The sequence below is a fragment of the Sciurus carolinensis genome, chromosome 7 (genome assembly GCF_902686445.1).
Source record: "Sciurus carolinensis chromosome 7, mSciCar1.2, whole genome shotgun sequence".
NCBI classification, from domain to species: Eukaryota; Metazoa; Chordata; class Mammalia; order Rodentia; family Sciuridae; genus Sciurus; species Sciurus carolinensis.
Genome location: NC_062219.1, coordinates 121196916 through 121212872, shown reverse-complemented (window position 1 = coordinate 121212872; position 15957 = coordinate 121196916). Strand labels below are relative to the sequence as shown.

Sequence of the window (15957 nt, the reverse complement as noted above, 5' to 3'; positions counted from 1 at the left end):
CTATTAGGTCCAACTTGTTTCTTCTGCCCAGTGTCCGGTTGAGCCCTTCTGGTTTATTCCCCTGTCCCTAGGCATTTACCATCATCTTTTCTTTTAGATCCTTATCTTTTAGATCCTTCCTGTTATTTGTCCCTGGCCCATCCTCTTATTTCCTACCCCACTCCCCATCTTGTCACCACAGTCTGTGCCTACTGATTTTCCCTTTGTACCACAAGTTTTTATCAGCATTCCTCTTTTCTTGTCTTCTCTACTTTCTTGGGTATTGGATATTTGAGGTGCAAAGATGCTGAGGTTTTCGATGGTTATAACAGAGACTATAAAGGATCCTTGTCTGAGTCTTTACAGGACTTCTCATTCTAATAAATTTTACCTCTTAGCTAGGTTCCTCTGCCTCCCAGATCATTATCATTCTTCCTTAAGGTCCAGACTCTGTGTGTGTGTATGTCTCCAGAGTTGCTCCTAAGTTCCCTTCGTTCTTCCCTGCTTCCAGGAGAAAGATACCCCTTGAAGTCAAACTTGTTTCCCTAAACTGCAGCCTGAACCACCCCTTCCCGTTAGGGTTATTTGTATCAGCGGATTTTTCCTCCGGGTCAACCAAGTGTCAGTGCAGTGGGCATGTTACCAGCAATGTCTGCCATCTCAGACTGGGCATCAGTGATTACTGTATCTAGAGAGTATTGAGTCTCTGAGATGGCCTTGAAACAGTGAAAGTTTCAGAGCATTACGGTTTGTTCTGGGGGTTCATCTGTTCTGCAGGTTGAGTAAATTTGAGTGTGTTTGTAGTCAGACAGGGGCTGGACTTTTCACTCCTACTCAGGGCATTCTGTTGGAATGAAACTAAAAGATCAGTTCTCCTGTAATATGCCCATGTATTATCCCATAATGGGACCAGAATTTGATTTTTTTCTTCTCAACCCTCTCCTACTCTTGATAACTTAAGCCTAATTTCTGTTATTTTGCTGTTACCAATCTGACTTCTTACTTCCCTATAGGTCCTGTCCTTCTGTGTCCCTGTGATGTGGTGTGTGGCAATGGGATTTGAAGGAGAGCATTTTTGAAGGGAGTGGGCATGGCAAGAATAGCAAAGGGAAAGGGGGAACTTGGGGGTATATCTGAGTATGGGCCATCCTTCATTGCTGTTATTCTCTTCTGGTAGGTCTGTTCTCATCTCCAGCTCTTGGGAGATCTCTGTGTCACTGGATATTCCATTTTCCTTCCTCTACTTTTTTTTTTTTTTTTCTTTAAACTCCTCACTGTGACTTATGGATGCTCCTAACTTGTGGAGTTGGCTTCCATTCCAGCTATGGGCAGTAGGTGGGGAGGAGGGGATTGGTATTGAATCTTTGATTGCTGGGCATGGAATGGGGAAAGAAATCAGTTTTGTCTATTCATCCAAAGGACATATTTCCCACCTTCTCCTACTCCAGCCCCTTCATAGCCAGATGATGACAAAAGCCATCCTCTCTCTTTCCCCAGAAGAACCAGAACCTTTCCCAAAGGATGAACAGGGTAGGACTAGGGAACGGGAAGGAGCGATGGGGGAGGAGGTCCTCTCATGTCTCTCTGTAAACAGGCAAGCCCCCCCCACTTCCTCTTTTCCAGATGTTTAGCTCTCAAATGCTCATGACCCAAATGTTCTTAGATACATACCCCATCCTTCTTTTCCACAGCTGTGTAGTTTTCTCCTTACTCTCTCCCATGGGTACTTCCACCTTCCAAGTCCATTGGATGTAGTTGTTTGAATGTCCTCCCTTTTCCCAGACACCTGCCACCAACCTGTTTTTCTTCTACTAGTTGCATTGTACCTCCACCTTCATATTTTTCCCAAGTGGGTGGAGAATTCCTTTACCTTTCCCTGCCCCTAACTGTGTTTCTCTCTATCATAATACATTCCCCTCCCTGAAACCACCCTCTGTACTCTTTCTGCAAGTCTTTAGAACCTCTGTGATGAGATTCCTCTTTTTTCTCCAGATGTAAAAGATTATCTTCTGTTCCTTTAAAGTGCTGAGCACCTCACCCTCAACTGTGATCTCCTCAAGGCGGGTGGGGTCCCTTTCTTCCACTTTGTGGAATGCTTCTTGCCATTTAGGCCTGTGCTCCCAAATGCTTAGAACATCCCTTACTGTTTCTGTGTGTCTCCATCCCCCAGATGTACGGGGACCCCTATGCACCGAACCCAATACGTTCATTCCCCATATGATCGTCCTGGTTGGAACCCTCGGTTCTGCATCATCTCGGGGAACCAGCTGCTCATGCTGGATGAGGATGAGGTGAGCAGGGTGAGGAGGGTTGGGAAGAAACCACTGGGTAACATGGGATAATGTGGACAGACAATGGAAGAGAGTTCTTTTAGTGAAGGGGAGACAAAACGAAGTAAAGAGAAACATTTGCAAGCAGTGGCAGGAGGGGTAGCATGAGATTTTGGGTATGATAAAGGACATTCCTCACCTGGCCAGGGGTCTTTGATGAAGGTCATAAACATGTTGGAGAGGGAAATACAGTTATAAACATTTGGGGGGGTGCCTTCTGTTTTTTATCTTGTCACTATTGTGAGATAGGTTATAATAAGGAGAAACTGAAGAACTTGGAGGAAGGGGTGAAGAAATAGGAAGTCTTCCCTCCAAAGTGATCCTGAGGACCCCTTTTCTCTTCCCCAATAAGCAAGACTCATCACTCACCAGTCCTTTCTCCTGAGCACTGTGTAGGGAGGGGAAACTGAGGGATTCGGAGAAAGGTGGAAGATAGTGGAAGGAATGGGAAGGTACTGGGAAAGATGATGGAGGTCACTGGTTCTTGGCTTGAATGGGGTGAGGACTGTGCAGGTACCTGAGATTGTTTGAGAGACCCTGAGTCTGCTGGGACTGGTTGGACATCAAGAAGATATATATGGAGGAGATGCTTGTGAAGGAGGGGAACTGAGAATATAGGTGTGGCCTAAAGGTGTAGACGCAGGACTGGCCAGAATGAAGGAGATGAAATGGACAGAGGCATCGTAAGGAGGTGGTGGCCATGTAAGATTTGAGAGCCAGGGTAGTGTGTGTTCTGATTTGGGAGCAGCATTAGCAGCAGAGGGTCCATCAGAGGAAGCAGGATACAAATAGGAAGTGTGGATGCCCCATAGGTATGATTCAGCAGTGAGGGTGTTTTGGGGACAAGCTTTAGAGTTTTAGGGTAGCCTGGAAGACCAAGAGGTGGTGAGAGATGTGCCTGAAAGCTACTGGGGATGGTGTGAGGCAGGACTAGAATTGTAGTTAGGGTTAATCAGTGGTGTGAAGTGTCCTGGGGGGTAGGTGAGTGTGTGAAGAGATAGCTGGGTAGAGAGTTCCAGACCACAGTACAGTATAGGTGTCTCGGAGAGGACATGATGACTCTTTGGGGGAGCTCTTAAGTGTTAGACACTGGAAGGCATTTAAGTGATTCACTAGTGGTCATCAGCCTTGACCAGAGATTTGGAGTCTTTAGGAAAACTAGAACCAATAGGAATAGGGACTGGTGTAAGGATAAAGAGGGAGGACAGTGGGTGGAGCAATGAGGGAAGGACAGAAATGGGGCCAGACTGAGAGGAACAGTGGCCAGGCAGCTGAGGGGCAACAGGAATGGCCAGAGATTGGGGTAGGAGGGGAAGCTAGGAAGAAGTGGATAGAACTAGGATAATGAGCAGTTGGAATTGGAACTGGAATTGGAACTGGATGGGTTGTGGTATTGACGCTGGGGTTGGTGGGGGTGGGCTCTGGATCTTGTGAGTCCTGGTAGGGCTGGAGGCTGGGATAGATATGCCCAGGGGATCTGGAGGTGAGGCTTAGGGGAAGCTAATGGCTAAGCGGAAGAAGGGAACTAAGAGATGTTTGGGGTGGAAGGAGATGAAAGGTAGGGGGAGGTGACCAGGCCCCTGGGGGGGAGGGGAGGTTGGGTCCCAGTCTGGCCGCAAGCCTGGCCGTGGAGGGAGACAAGCTTGTGGATCCTGATTATAAATGCAGCTTCTGCTACCCCCGTGACAGGGCTCGAGGGAGAGAAGGGGGTAAAGGAGGTGGGAGGCTGGGAAGAGACAAGGGAGAATGGACGAACTGAAGGTCAAGGGAAACTGGATTCAGGAGGTGGCTAACTCCTGAGAAGTTAGGGAAGAGCTAAGGGCTTGGTAGAATTCACTGAAGGGTGCTGCAAGATAAATGCAGGGAGCAAAGAAAAGGGTGGGACGGAAGATAAGAGGAGAGAGAAGGGAAGGGGGAGAGATGGGAAAGAGAAATCCCCTCACCCCAAGACACCGGCGAGAGTGGGCAGGGGCAGGGGCGGAAGGTGGCAGGCGGAATGGAAAGGGGCCCAGTCTTCCGTGGAGGGGGCCGGGAGAGGAGGGACGGCGCGGGCCAGTGAGGTCTGACACACCCCCACATCCCCTAGATACACCCCCTCCTGATCCGGGACCGGAGGAGCGAGTCCAGCCGCAACAAACTGCTGAGACGCACAGTCTCCGTGCCGGTGGAGGGGCGCCCACGGCGAGCATGGTACGGCGGCCGAGCAGGCTCGCGTGCCCCGGACAGTCGCGGGCACCGAGCTGGAGGTGGACGGGCTGGCGGCATGGGGGGCGTCGGGCCCGGAGGGCGCTGGCAAGGGGCGGGAGGAGGCGGAGACAGAGTCTCGAAATCCTGAGAGGAGACGGCGCCCTCGTCTGGGCTATGGAGCGGGACAGAGGCTGTGGGTGAGAAGCCCCAGCGCGTCCTTGCTCTGCTTCGCTCCTTTTTCCTCTCCAGCAGCGAAGTTTGACTGTTTTCCCGGTGCTTTTAAAAATAGTCTCTTTAGATCTTTAGCTTCCTGTCCGAGTGTTCCTGTCCCTGCCCCTCCCAGCCCTTGGTCTGGGATCTTGGAGAGATTGACCTAGTTCCTACCCTCCCCCCAGACCTCCGTCCCACCCCCTGCTCTGGATTCTTCTTCTAGATCTTCAGGTCTGTGGCCCATTCCTCTTTCTTGCCCCCCTTTTTCTTTTTTCATCAACTGCTTTATTTTCTGCAACTGTATCGCCCCCTTTCTTTTTCCTCCCTATTTCTCTTTATTTTGTGTACCCCTCTTGATTCCCCAGTCCCTCCCCTCTGCTCCCAGTGAAAATCCATTAGACCCCCTTTCTCATCTCTTTCTGTCTGTCTGTAGAGATATCTGCTCAGTCTGTCTCTCCAATTCTCTCCCTCTCTCCATCTGTCTCTTCCCCTCCCTCCCCCTTTCTGCCCCCCCACCCCCCCTTTAGTCATTTAAAAAAAGATTTTTGTCTTCCTGAGAAGTTCGCTTAAAAGGTTTCCATGGGAACAGTGAGGGGAGATGAAGGCAGAGAACAGAGATCTGCAGCCAAGGTGCAGAGAGCCGCCCTCAGTCCCCGGAAACCCCCTCGCCACTGCCCCGTTCCTCTGCATTTCCCTCCCAGGATTTGGGATCCAGGTCCCCCATCCCTCCAACCCCCCATGACCTGTTTCTCCTACCAACTCCCCCACCCCTCAGGAATCCAGGCTTTCCAGTTTCTCCTTTAGAGAGCCAGTGGCCTGTCCACATCCTTCGGCTCCCTCCAACCACCTTCTGATAGGTCCAGACCTCACTACTCTTGGGGGCCTGTTCTGGGACCCTGAGTGGGTGGTCAGAGATGTGTGTCATTGTTATGGAAACCTTTGACCAGGGGTGTGTGTAGGTAGCACATCTCTGAGGCAAATCCAGGTGGTAGTTGTGTGTACAGAGACTGTTTGTGACTTTTTCATATCTGTGTCTATGTGTATGTAATGTCCACATCTGGTGCATGTGTTTCTCTGCATGTGTGTATACCTGTGTGCCCAGGCCAGAATGGTCACATGCTCACAGAGCATGTTTATCAAATGTCCTGTGGTTGGCTGCTCTACCCACATATTCTCCATCTTTCTCCTTATCCTGAGTCCTCAGAATTTGGGGGTCTCTAGCATGGGTCCGGTGTGTCTTGGGTGGGGGCATCATGTGTGTTTGAAGTTGGAGTGGTATGGGAGGTTGCTGTATGGGGCTTCAGTAGGGACTGGGAGGGGCTTTAGGGGTAGATGTTTGTTTTCGGGGAGAGGGTTCAGTTAAAGTTTGATAGCTGGTGACTGGGGTCTTCAGAGGGACATGGAATGCGTAGAGGACATGGAGAATGTGTAGGGGACATAAGGGTCGTTGAAGTCTTGGGGGCTTAGGTCTGCGAAGGTGTTTGCTGAGGCTGTGGACTCTTCAGCCCTGGAGAGGTCGCCGGACCTTTGAGGGGCATTGGAATCCAGGGCTCCTCCTCTGTTGGGTGGAGCCGCGAACCCTTTCCCTCCGCGATTTTTTTTTTGGGAGGGGGGCCCAGCTCAAGAGGGGATGGCGGGAGGCCTGGCTGGTTTTGGGGGTCCCTTTGCCCCCCTCCCCCTCTCTCTCTCGCGCTGTCTCCGGGCGACGGGGCTCGTGACAGAGGCGGCCACGGCAGCAGCGGTCGCCTAGCAACGGCGGCGGGGCCCGGGCAACGGCGGCAGCGGCGGGAGCGGCGGCGGAGGGAGCCGTTCCCGCGGCCGTCACCGCGCGGCCGTCCGGGCCGTCCCGGGCCCCGCCGCCGCCCCCATCGCGCCGTGCGGCGCGAGCCGGGCCGCGCCGCCCCCTCTCCCCTCCCGCACCCCATCCCTCCCCCGCACAGGGGCGGAGCCCTTCCCCCACCGGGGACACCCCCGACCCCCCCAGGGGGCGGTGCGAGGTAAGGGCGGGGCCGGGCGGACGAGGAGCGCGCGTGGGGGGGGCGCCGCGCGCGCGTGGGGCGGGGGGCGCGCGTGTGCGTGGGCGCGGGGAGGGGGGTGGGGAAGCCGCGGCGGCGGCGGCGGCGGCGGCAGCTGCTCCCTCCGCATGTTCTCGCTGCATCTTCCGAGTGGGGGGAGTTATGGTAACTGGAGGGGGGGCAGTGGAGGTCGGGTGGTCGGGACTGCCTCGTGGGGGCAGGGTTACAAGCTCGCGGGGGCGGCTGGTGGGGGGGTCTTGGAGCCCCCGCTGGAGGGGCAGCCCGTGTGTTTGCGTGTGTGTTCGTGTCTTTGCTCATGTCCCCTGTGTGTTGGTGCCATGTGCACAAGGGGCCCAGTTCCTCGTGCACACATGTGCAGCCAGCCATGTGCAAAGTATGTCCTGTCTTATCCTGCCTCTTCCTGTCTAGAGGTCTACTGGGCCAGCCACTGTCTTGTGGGGCAATCCGCAGCCATACTGATCCTTGTTACCTCTGACCCTGAGCTTGCATGTGTCTCTGTTGGTGCTCACTTATCATCAGTCACCTGTGTGTAGGAATGTGTGACTGGCTGCATGAGCAGAATTTTCTGTGTCCCTGGTGGTAGGTGTGTGTCTTTGCATGTGTGTTCTAGCTTTGGCCTGAGTATCTGTGTCAATCCCAGTACTGGTGTCCAGGGTGTGTCTGGAAGTGGGTGATGTGTGAGTGGTGGGGGGAGAAAGTGTGTGTGAGTGTGTGATCCTTTGAATCCTGCTGTGTTTGAAACACCTTTGGACTCCTGACTGGTCCAGAGTGGGAATAGAAAAACTCAAAAGGGAAGGAGTGGGATAAGGAGGAAAAGTGGGGAGAAAAGGGGAGAGAGAGGAGGAATAAGAAAGGTTTCAAGAGAGCGAACAGTGAGCCAAGGAGAAGGGATAGCTGGAGAATGGGATCATGGAAGAGAACTCAGCCAGGTTTCAAAAAGGGAAGAGAGGTAGGCTTAAGATGGGGAACTTGATGGAGATGGTGGGAGAAGGAACCTCAGAGTTGGGGGAGCAGGAAGAGGAGAGAGGCCTTTTGGTAAAGTAATCTCTGAGAGAAGGGAGGGGAGATAGCAGAGGGCACCGTATTCATCCAGGCCCTATGGGATCAGGCTTGGTTGGATCAGGTGAGGCCACTCAAGTATAGAGGGTGGCTCACAGTGAGGCCTGTCATGGCAGGGACTGGTTTTAGAGGTTCTTAGAGGTTCATGTCCCCAGTACAGAGCACTGTCCTTTATTTCTCTGCTCTCCAACACTGTTCCTCATCCTGTGACAACATTTCTGCCTTGGGTTCCCTTGAAAGCTGCCAGCTAGGTGTGGAGAAGAAAGGCCAAATGGAAAGTTCAGAATTTGGGAGATTGGAGGGCAGGGGCAAATTCTGTGGGTGATGGCAAATTCAGAGACATTGGAGAAGCAGGAATCTAAGCCCTTGCTCTGTGTGTGTGTGTGTGTGTGTGTGTGTATGCAGTTGTGTGTATACAGGGTGTGTACATGTGTGGGTGTGTGCACAATGTCTGTGTTACGGGTCTGTGTAGGTGGCTGTGATGTGTGCATACGTGTATACATCATGCAGGGGATGGAGACCCAGCATCTTAGTGTATGCTTTTTCAGGTTTGCTCTGTCAGTCTACATGACTGTGTTCTGTGTTCTCTGTACATGTCGCTGCATGCAGCACTAATAACAGGATGTCCTGTGTTTCTGTCACTCTGCCTGCCTTTCCTCTGTGTTTCTGCTATTATTTTCTTTGCAGCAATGAGAGTGTTTGTAAGCATATGTCTATGTGGCCTTCATGTTCCTGTATCTTAAGTGTGAGTTCATAGGTCTTAGCTCCTGGTGATATGTGTTAGGTTATATTATCTCCAAGAACCAAGCAAACCAGTTACCAAATTCTTTTTCCTTCTTTTAATGCCTTAGTTCCAAAGCAAAATTTTAGTGGATTTAAACTTAGACTTTATCCCTTTATTAAAGGAACTTGTGTGTGAAAATAATGGCTGAACCAGGTTCCCTGAAATGAAAATGAGGCAGCTGTACCTGAGAAAAGCAGAGAAATGTGACTAGGAGGAAGATATTCTGGACCCTGGGATACACTGTATAGTGTATAATAGAAAGATAATGTATTTGCTTCTTAGTAGCAATCATGGATGCTGGTGTTGAAAGCAGGAAGAACTGGGGAAGAGAAGAAGTTTGTCCTGAGACAGAGTAGATGTGATTGAGCTTTTCATGTGAATGAAGGATTTTGTCCTTTGGAATATAGAGAAACTTTATGTGGTTGGGATCATGGTGTATATATTGTACAGGCATAGAATATAGGACCATGGTGTACTCAAGTATGTATCCCACGGGTTAAACTGGCATTTTTCTGTGTGGGGAACATGTGTATGTCTTCAGGTTACATGTCTATTTCTGTAGTGTGCTGCTTACATGATTGCCCAGGGGACTCAGGTCACAAAATCCACATCAGTGGCTCTCATGTGGGTGTCTGGGTTCAAGTATGTACTCCACTGTTGCAGTCTTCACATTTGTGTAAGCATGGAGGGTGTGTGGGCCTCAAGGTCTGAGAATATGGACCTGTGCTCACAGTTGTCTGTATGTCTCATAAGCACATAGTTCCTTATTTATTTTTGTATTGTGGTTTTGTTATACACATACCCCACAGCTCAGTGTATGTTTCTGTGCTCTACACATGTTCCCAAGGGACTGATAGGGTCCTTGTATCATGGGGTCCAGATGTCTGTGTGCTAACCTTCTGATGCCTGGGTTTTTAGGTAAAGGGAAACTAGGGACTGATTCTAGGGCAATGTGGGGGCAATTTACAGTTCTGGAAGCAGAGAGTGAAAGTGTAGTATGGCCCTTCCTTGTTTCCTTCCGGAACCTAGAGGGTTAACAGGCAGCTCTTCCGGTCCACCCCCCCACCAGCCTGTAGCTTCTTGTTGCCGTGGAGATGGTGGCCCCGCCCCTGATGCAGCACCTGCCCCCCCATTGGCTGCAGTGGTGACTGTGGGGCTGAGGGGGGAGCCCAGGCCTGGGCAGCCATTCTGGAGCTGAAGCCGGAGCCTGGCATCCCCCCTACTTTCATTCTCCTCTAGCCCCTTGGACCTTCTAAATTCCCTGGCAGCAGAGCCTCAGCTTCCCTCTTTGGAGCTGCCATCCCTCTAGGCTCTTGGCAGGCTGAGCTTCATCCGCATTCACCTCCCCTCCTCCTCCTTTCTGAAACCTTAGTTGGGAGTCCCCAGCATCTCCCCACCGCTGCCCATCCTCCCCACTCCTGCCCACTCCCCTGCATTCTTCTCTTTTCTTCTTCCCCTTTTCCTTCTAAGTCCCCGCCACTGCAGTGCACGTGGAACCGGCTCCTTCTCTCCACCCCCCCCCCATCTGCCTCTTAGATTTTCTCTCCTCAGCTTCTCCCCCAGCCACTCCTCACAGGTCCCTTCTAAGACTTCCCCCTCCAGTCCAGGGAGGGGGTCATGGGAGGCAGTCCTGGCCCTCCAGACAAACAGGGGTCTGGGAGGTGCAGGGCAGATAGAAGATGTCCCCAGAGAGAAGGGGAAAACCAGCCTATGGGCAATGACCTTTAACCCATCTTTCCCCCCCAGCTAGCCCCTTGGGGGGGGTGGGCACCAGCTAGCCTCCCTGGATCTTCTGTGTCCTTCATTACTGGGGTTTTACTGACCCTCTCAGCCATGCACCCCTGCTGACTGCCAACACTAGTCATGGGCTTAAGGCCTCCCACTCCGTCCCCCTCTGGGGGCTCAGGCTCGGGTTCCTTGCCCCCTCCTTCCCACCGCCAGCCTCTCCGCCGCCGCTGCTCTTCCTGCTGTTTTCCGGGGGGTAGGTGAGGTCGGAGCTGAGGGGCAGAGGGAGGTGGGGGAATGCAGTGGGACCAGGGGTGGAAACTGGGTTGACAGCCCCTTCCCCAGCGTCCCTCTGGGCCCTTTCCTCCCCTCCAGAATACCACTTGGGTCGCTCGAGGAGGAAGAGTGTCCCAGGGGGGAAGCAGTACAGCATGGAGGCCGCCCCCGCTGCGCCCTTCCGGCCCTCGGTGAGTGAATGGAAGCAAGCGCTTGCCAGATGTGGCTCAGCTGGGTCCCCTCCCTTCCAGCCCCAGCTGGAGCCCTGGGATTCTGAGAGAGGGGACTGGAGGGAGAGAGACTTGTGTGTGTGTGTGTGTGTGTGTGTGTCCCCACTTCTTTGGTTTCCCTCTTCTTGGCTCTGCCCCCCTCCTTCTTGGACTAGCCCTCCCACTTATTCCAAGCTGGTGTGTGTGTGTTTATGTATTTCCTTACACTGTGACCGTGGGAGCAAGGAAGACAAGCTGGTATCAGGGCTCCTGTTCCCCTTTCCTCACCTTTAGGGACTTTTTCCCCATCCCACCTTATTTCAGGGACTTTATACCAGCTGAGGGGTAAGTAGGTAGGACTGACCCTGCCCCAGCCCACCCCTATCCCCATTTCCGCCCCCCAGCAAGGCTTCCTGAGCCGGAGGCTTAAAAGCTCCATCAAACGCACGAAGTCACAGCCCAAACTTGACCGGACCAGCAGCTTTCGCCAGATCCTGCCTCGCTTCCGAAGTGCTGACCATGACCGGTACAGGGGCTGGAGCATGCGGGTTGAGATGTGTGCAATATAGGGGACCTCTAGTGGTGTGGGAAGGGAGGGGGTTATCTGAGGGCAAAGGTTGAAGGGCTCATGTTGGTTGAGGGGTGTAATGGTGCAAGGAGAGAACAGAGAAGAGTTAGGATAGGGCTCCAGGCAGCAGGAGAGCTGTGGGATGCAGGGAGAGGACAGGCAGGCAAGGAGGAGAAGGTAAAGCCGAGGAGTGTTCCTCAGCCTGGCAGAAGGGTGGGTGGGCCCAGCCCAGGATCAGAGGAGCTGTACAGAAGGACAGAGAAGAGCCACAAAGCCTGCCCATAATGAGCATTGAAGGAATCCTAGGAAGCGAGCTGTAGTTGGTGGAGAGGCAGCAGTGAGAGCTAGGTGGAACTGCCCAGTGGAAGGTCAGGTGGTACAGGAGCAGCAGGTTGGAGTATGCTTGGGGTGGCTGATGTTAATGGGTACAAGGCGGAGCTCATCATGAGGGAAAGAACAGTGTAGAGCATTGCAGAGAAAGGGAAGACCAGGACCAGTGTGCAGGGTAACAGAATGGGGAGCAGAGGCTGCAGGGTTAATTCATGGACTGGACCATAAAGAAGAAGCCCTCAGAGAAGTCCAGAGGCCACTGTTCCTGAGGCAGGACTGAAGGAGACCTTTTGGTGTTTGTCTCTACTGTCTGCTTCTTGGGGTCCCTCTCTGGGTATCCCCTTTGCCCAGTCACCCCCAGCAGTGAACCCTGTCCTCCCTTTCCCCTCTGTCTGGCCACCCCCGGAATTGGGCAGGTAGGGAGGTTGGGATAAGGTGAGTCAAACCTTTCCCTGCCCCCTTCCCATGTCACCAGAGCTGGATTTGGGGCCGGCAGGGGGTGAGGGCATGGTATTCCTGGCCGCGGGGGCGGGGGGCCGGGGGAGCGTGGCGCGCTGACGGCAGCCAGAGCCTGTGATGACGGGGCTGCTATAAATAACTTCATGGAGGCTCCCACACCCGAGCTCCCCCTCCCGCTTTCCTACTGCTCTCTACTCTTCATCTCCATGCTGCTTGCCATCCTGTCCCTCATTTGGTGCCCTAGCCCCCTTTTTTTCCTCCCCCACAGTTATTTTGCCTTTCAGCCCCATCTCTGTTCCTCCGTCCATCTCCCTAGCTGCCTCCCTCAGCCTCTTGCGTCCTCTTTCTGCACATGCCTTTGCTCCTGCTTTCTACTTCTTGCCTTGTCTCCTTTCTCCCTCAGTTCCCATCTCCAGTGTCAAACCTTCATTCTCTTATTTCTTACACTTTCTCCTCACTCTTTCCCCTGATTCTGCTATGATTTGTTCTCTTATTCATTCTTTCATATTTTGAATCATGAAATGTTTATTGAAGACTAACTAGCTGTGTGCCAGGTCCAGGCCAGACAAGGATCTTCTGTGTGACTCCAGTTCTTATGTTGTGATATTCTGTGTGACTCCCCACCCCACCCTTATGTTGAGGCTTTGGTTTCTGGGGTCACCTGAAGGCCTTCCTCGAAGTGTCCCAGGCCTACTTTGGTTCTCTTTCTTCTGCTAGGTCCCTTTCTGCATTTAGGTATTTCTAGGTGTTCCCATTCCTCTCAGACCCTTAGGTGTGAATAGAGTGGGAGAGTTCCTTTAAGCTTGCTGGTTTTCCTCATGTCCTTTCTTAGGGCAGTCTGGGTTTCATTCTGTGGAATTTGTGTGTGTGTGCAGAGTGGTTCAGGAGGCCTTTTCTCCAAGTCTTCATTCTAGAATCAGATTGATGAGGCAGGGCCCCTGAGTCTGTAAAAACAGTGGGGGGTCCTGACCTTCTCTCCTGAACCTCCTGCTTACCAGGGCCCGGCTGATGCAAAGCTTTAAGGAGTCGCACTCCCATGAGTCCTTGCTGAGTCCTAGCAGTGCAGCTGAGGCCTTGGAGCTCAACTTGGATGAAGATTCCATTATCAAGCCAGTGCACAGCTCCATCCTGGGCCAGGAGTTCTGTTTTGAGGTATTGGGTCTAGTTGGCTGAGGACCAAAGGGCAGGGATGCTGGAGGGTAGGGACAGAAAGGCCTAGAGGAATTGGCACAGGTGGGAATGTCAAGAGGATGTTAGAAACCTCTTGGGGCTAGGATAGGCCAGGGAGGAAGAGATGGTGGGGAATCTCCAGTTCTTAGGAGCAAGCTCCCTCTGAAGTCCCATCCTCAACTCCACACCCTCTCTAGGTAACAACATCATCAGGAACAAAATGTTTTGCCTGTCGGTCTGCAGCCGAAAGGGACAAATGGATCGAGAATCTACAGCGGGCAGTAAAACCCAACAAGGTATTGAAGAGTAAAGGGGACATGCATAGCATGCCCTCAGGGAGCCTAGTGAGTAAGTGGGGGGAGGTTTTGTGGGAGGAGAAGACACCTGTGTAGGGTTATTCCTAATCCTGCTTCTTTTCCTTTTCCATACTGCTACCCTACTTCATGATCTATTTCCCTACTATAAAAATCACAGAGTTTGACAGGACTCTGGAAGTCCTCTGGTGCAGCTTCCTGTCAGGCAGGAATGCCTGCCTCACTGACATCCCAGCAGGTAGTCACTTGGTCCCTACTTAGAGCATTTTTGCAGAACACACAAAATTCAGTTAGCTAGATCTCTGTGCCTTGGTTTCCTCTCTATGAAGTTAGTGGGAATGGATTTGGACTAGATAATTTCTAGGGTCCTTCTGGCACAGAGGTTCTGCAAGTCTGTGTTCTTCCCAAGACTTCTACTTCCCAGGAGAAGTGTTCCCAGTTCTGTCATCTAGGCTCTGTATCCCAGTTTCTGGTCACTCTCATCTGGGGAAACTTGTTTCTCAGTGTCCTTAAGAATTCCACCCATGGGGAGTCCAAACACTATGCTGTTTTTCAACACGTTACAACATCACCTGAACCTCATTGTGAGCTTATGCTTGTATCCCCAGGACATTCTCACGCCAGCCATCAAGCCTCACTCATCCTGTATTTGTGCAGTTAATTTATTTTTTTCAGTTTCAGATGATCTCTATAGGACTTTTCCATTTTCCTCTTCAGATTCTGCCTTAATATTTTTGCTTTGTTATTCCATCATTTTCCCCCAGTACTGACTAGTGTAGAACTACCCTTCTGTGTTAGTTTCTTAGAGCTGCTAGAAAAGATTACCGCAAACTAAGTCTGGTGTGCTAGTGTATGCCTATAATCCCAGTAACTGGAGGCTGAAGCAGAAGGACCCCAAATTTAAGACCAGTCTGGGCAACTTAATGAGACTCTATCTCAAAATAAAAAGTAGAAAGAATTGGGGATGTAGTTCAGTGGTAGGACATACTGGGGGAAAAAATTACCACCAACTGGGTCACTTAAAGTGACAGAAATGTATTCTTTCACAATTCAGGATGCCACAATTCCAAAATCAAAATTGGCAGGGCCATACTTCCTCTGAAGCAGAAAGAATAGCCTTTTCTTGCTTCCTCATAGTTCCTGGAGGTTGCTGCATCCATCTAGCTTTTGCCTTCATCTTCATATGGCCAGCTTCTTCTAATTGTCTCCATGTCTCCAAATCTCCTCTTCATATAACAGAAAAACCAAGCATTGTATTAAGGGTCCACCCTAATTCAGTATGTCCTTAATTTGATTGTATCTGTAAGGATCATATTTCCAGATGGGATCATATTCACAAGTTCTAGATAGATATGAATTTAGGAGGGACTCTATTCAACCCAGTACAGCTTCTCAGCTTTACAGTTGTTGTCTAGATCCCACTTCCTGTCTTCTCTTTCTTTCTCTTTTTAGTTGTAGATGGACACAATACCTTTATTCTATTTATGTGGTGCTGCGGATCAAACCCAGTACCTCACAGGTGCTAGGCAAGCACTCTATACTACTGAGCCACAACCCCAGCCCACTGGTGTCTCTGTGTCACTGTCCCTTCCCTTTTATGCACCCTGCCTGCCCATGCCAGGACAACAGCCGTCGGGTGGATAATGTGCTGAAGCTGTGGATCATAGAGGCAAGAGAACTGCCCCCTAAGAAGCGGTACTACTGTGAGCTCTGCCTGGATGACATGCTGTATGCGCGTACCACCTCCAAGCCCCGCTCAGCCTCTGGGGACACTGTCTTCTGGGGCGAGCATTTTGAGTTTAACAACCTGCCGGCTGTCCGTGCCCTGCGGCTGCATCTGTACCGTGACTCAGACAAAAAGCGCAAGAAGGACAAGGCAGGCTATGTCGGCCTGGTGACTGTGCCGGTGGCCACCCTGGCTGGGCGCCACTTCACAGAGCAGTGGTACCCTGTGACCCTGCCAACAGGCAGTGGAGGGTCCGGGGGCATGGGTTCGGGAGGCGGGGGAGGCTCGGGGGGTGGCTCAGGGGGCAAGGGAAAAGGAGGTTGCCCAGCTGTGCGGCTGAAGGCACGTTACCAGACAATGAGTATCCTGCCCATGGAGCTGTATAAAGAGTTTGCAGAATATGTCACCAACCATTATCGGATGCTGTGTGCAGTATTGGAACCTGCCTTGAATGTCAAGGGCAAGGAAGAGGTTGCCAGTGCATTGGTTCACATCCTGCAGAGTACAGGAAAAGCCAAGGTATGTGCTCTGCCCTCAGGGAAAGTGGCTTGGGAATGGGCACTGGCTTGGAGGGCAGTGAGCACAGGGCACACTT

At 52.0% G+C, this 15957-nt stretch overlaps 1 protein-coding gene across 1 annotated transcript in view; it reads left to right on the top strand.

The window, feature by feature from the left end:
* Syngap1 (synaptic Ras GTPase activating protein 1) overlaps positions 1 to 15957 on the top strand; it is a 31098-nt gene that overhangs the window by 1059 nt on the left and 14082 nt on the right. Inside the window, 9 exon segments of the mRNA XM_047558662.1 lie at positions 2150 to 2161; positions 2164 to 2270; positions 4396 to 4484; positions 4486 to 4499; positions 10686 to 10777; positions 11200 to 11321; positions 13151 to 13304; positions 13520 to 13618; positions 15258 to 15881. Coding sequence (XP_047414618.1) covers positions 2150 to 2161; positions 2164 to 2270; positions 4396 to 4484; positions 4486 to 4499; positions 10686 to 10777; positions 11200 to 11321; positions 13151 to 13304; positions 13520 to 13618; positions 15258 to 15881 — 1313 coding nt within the window.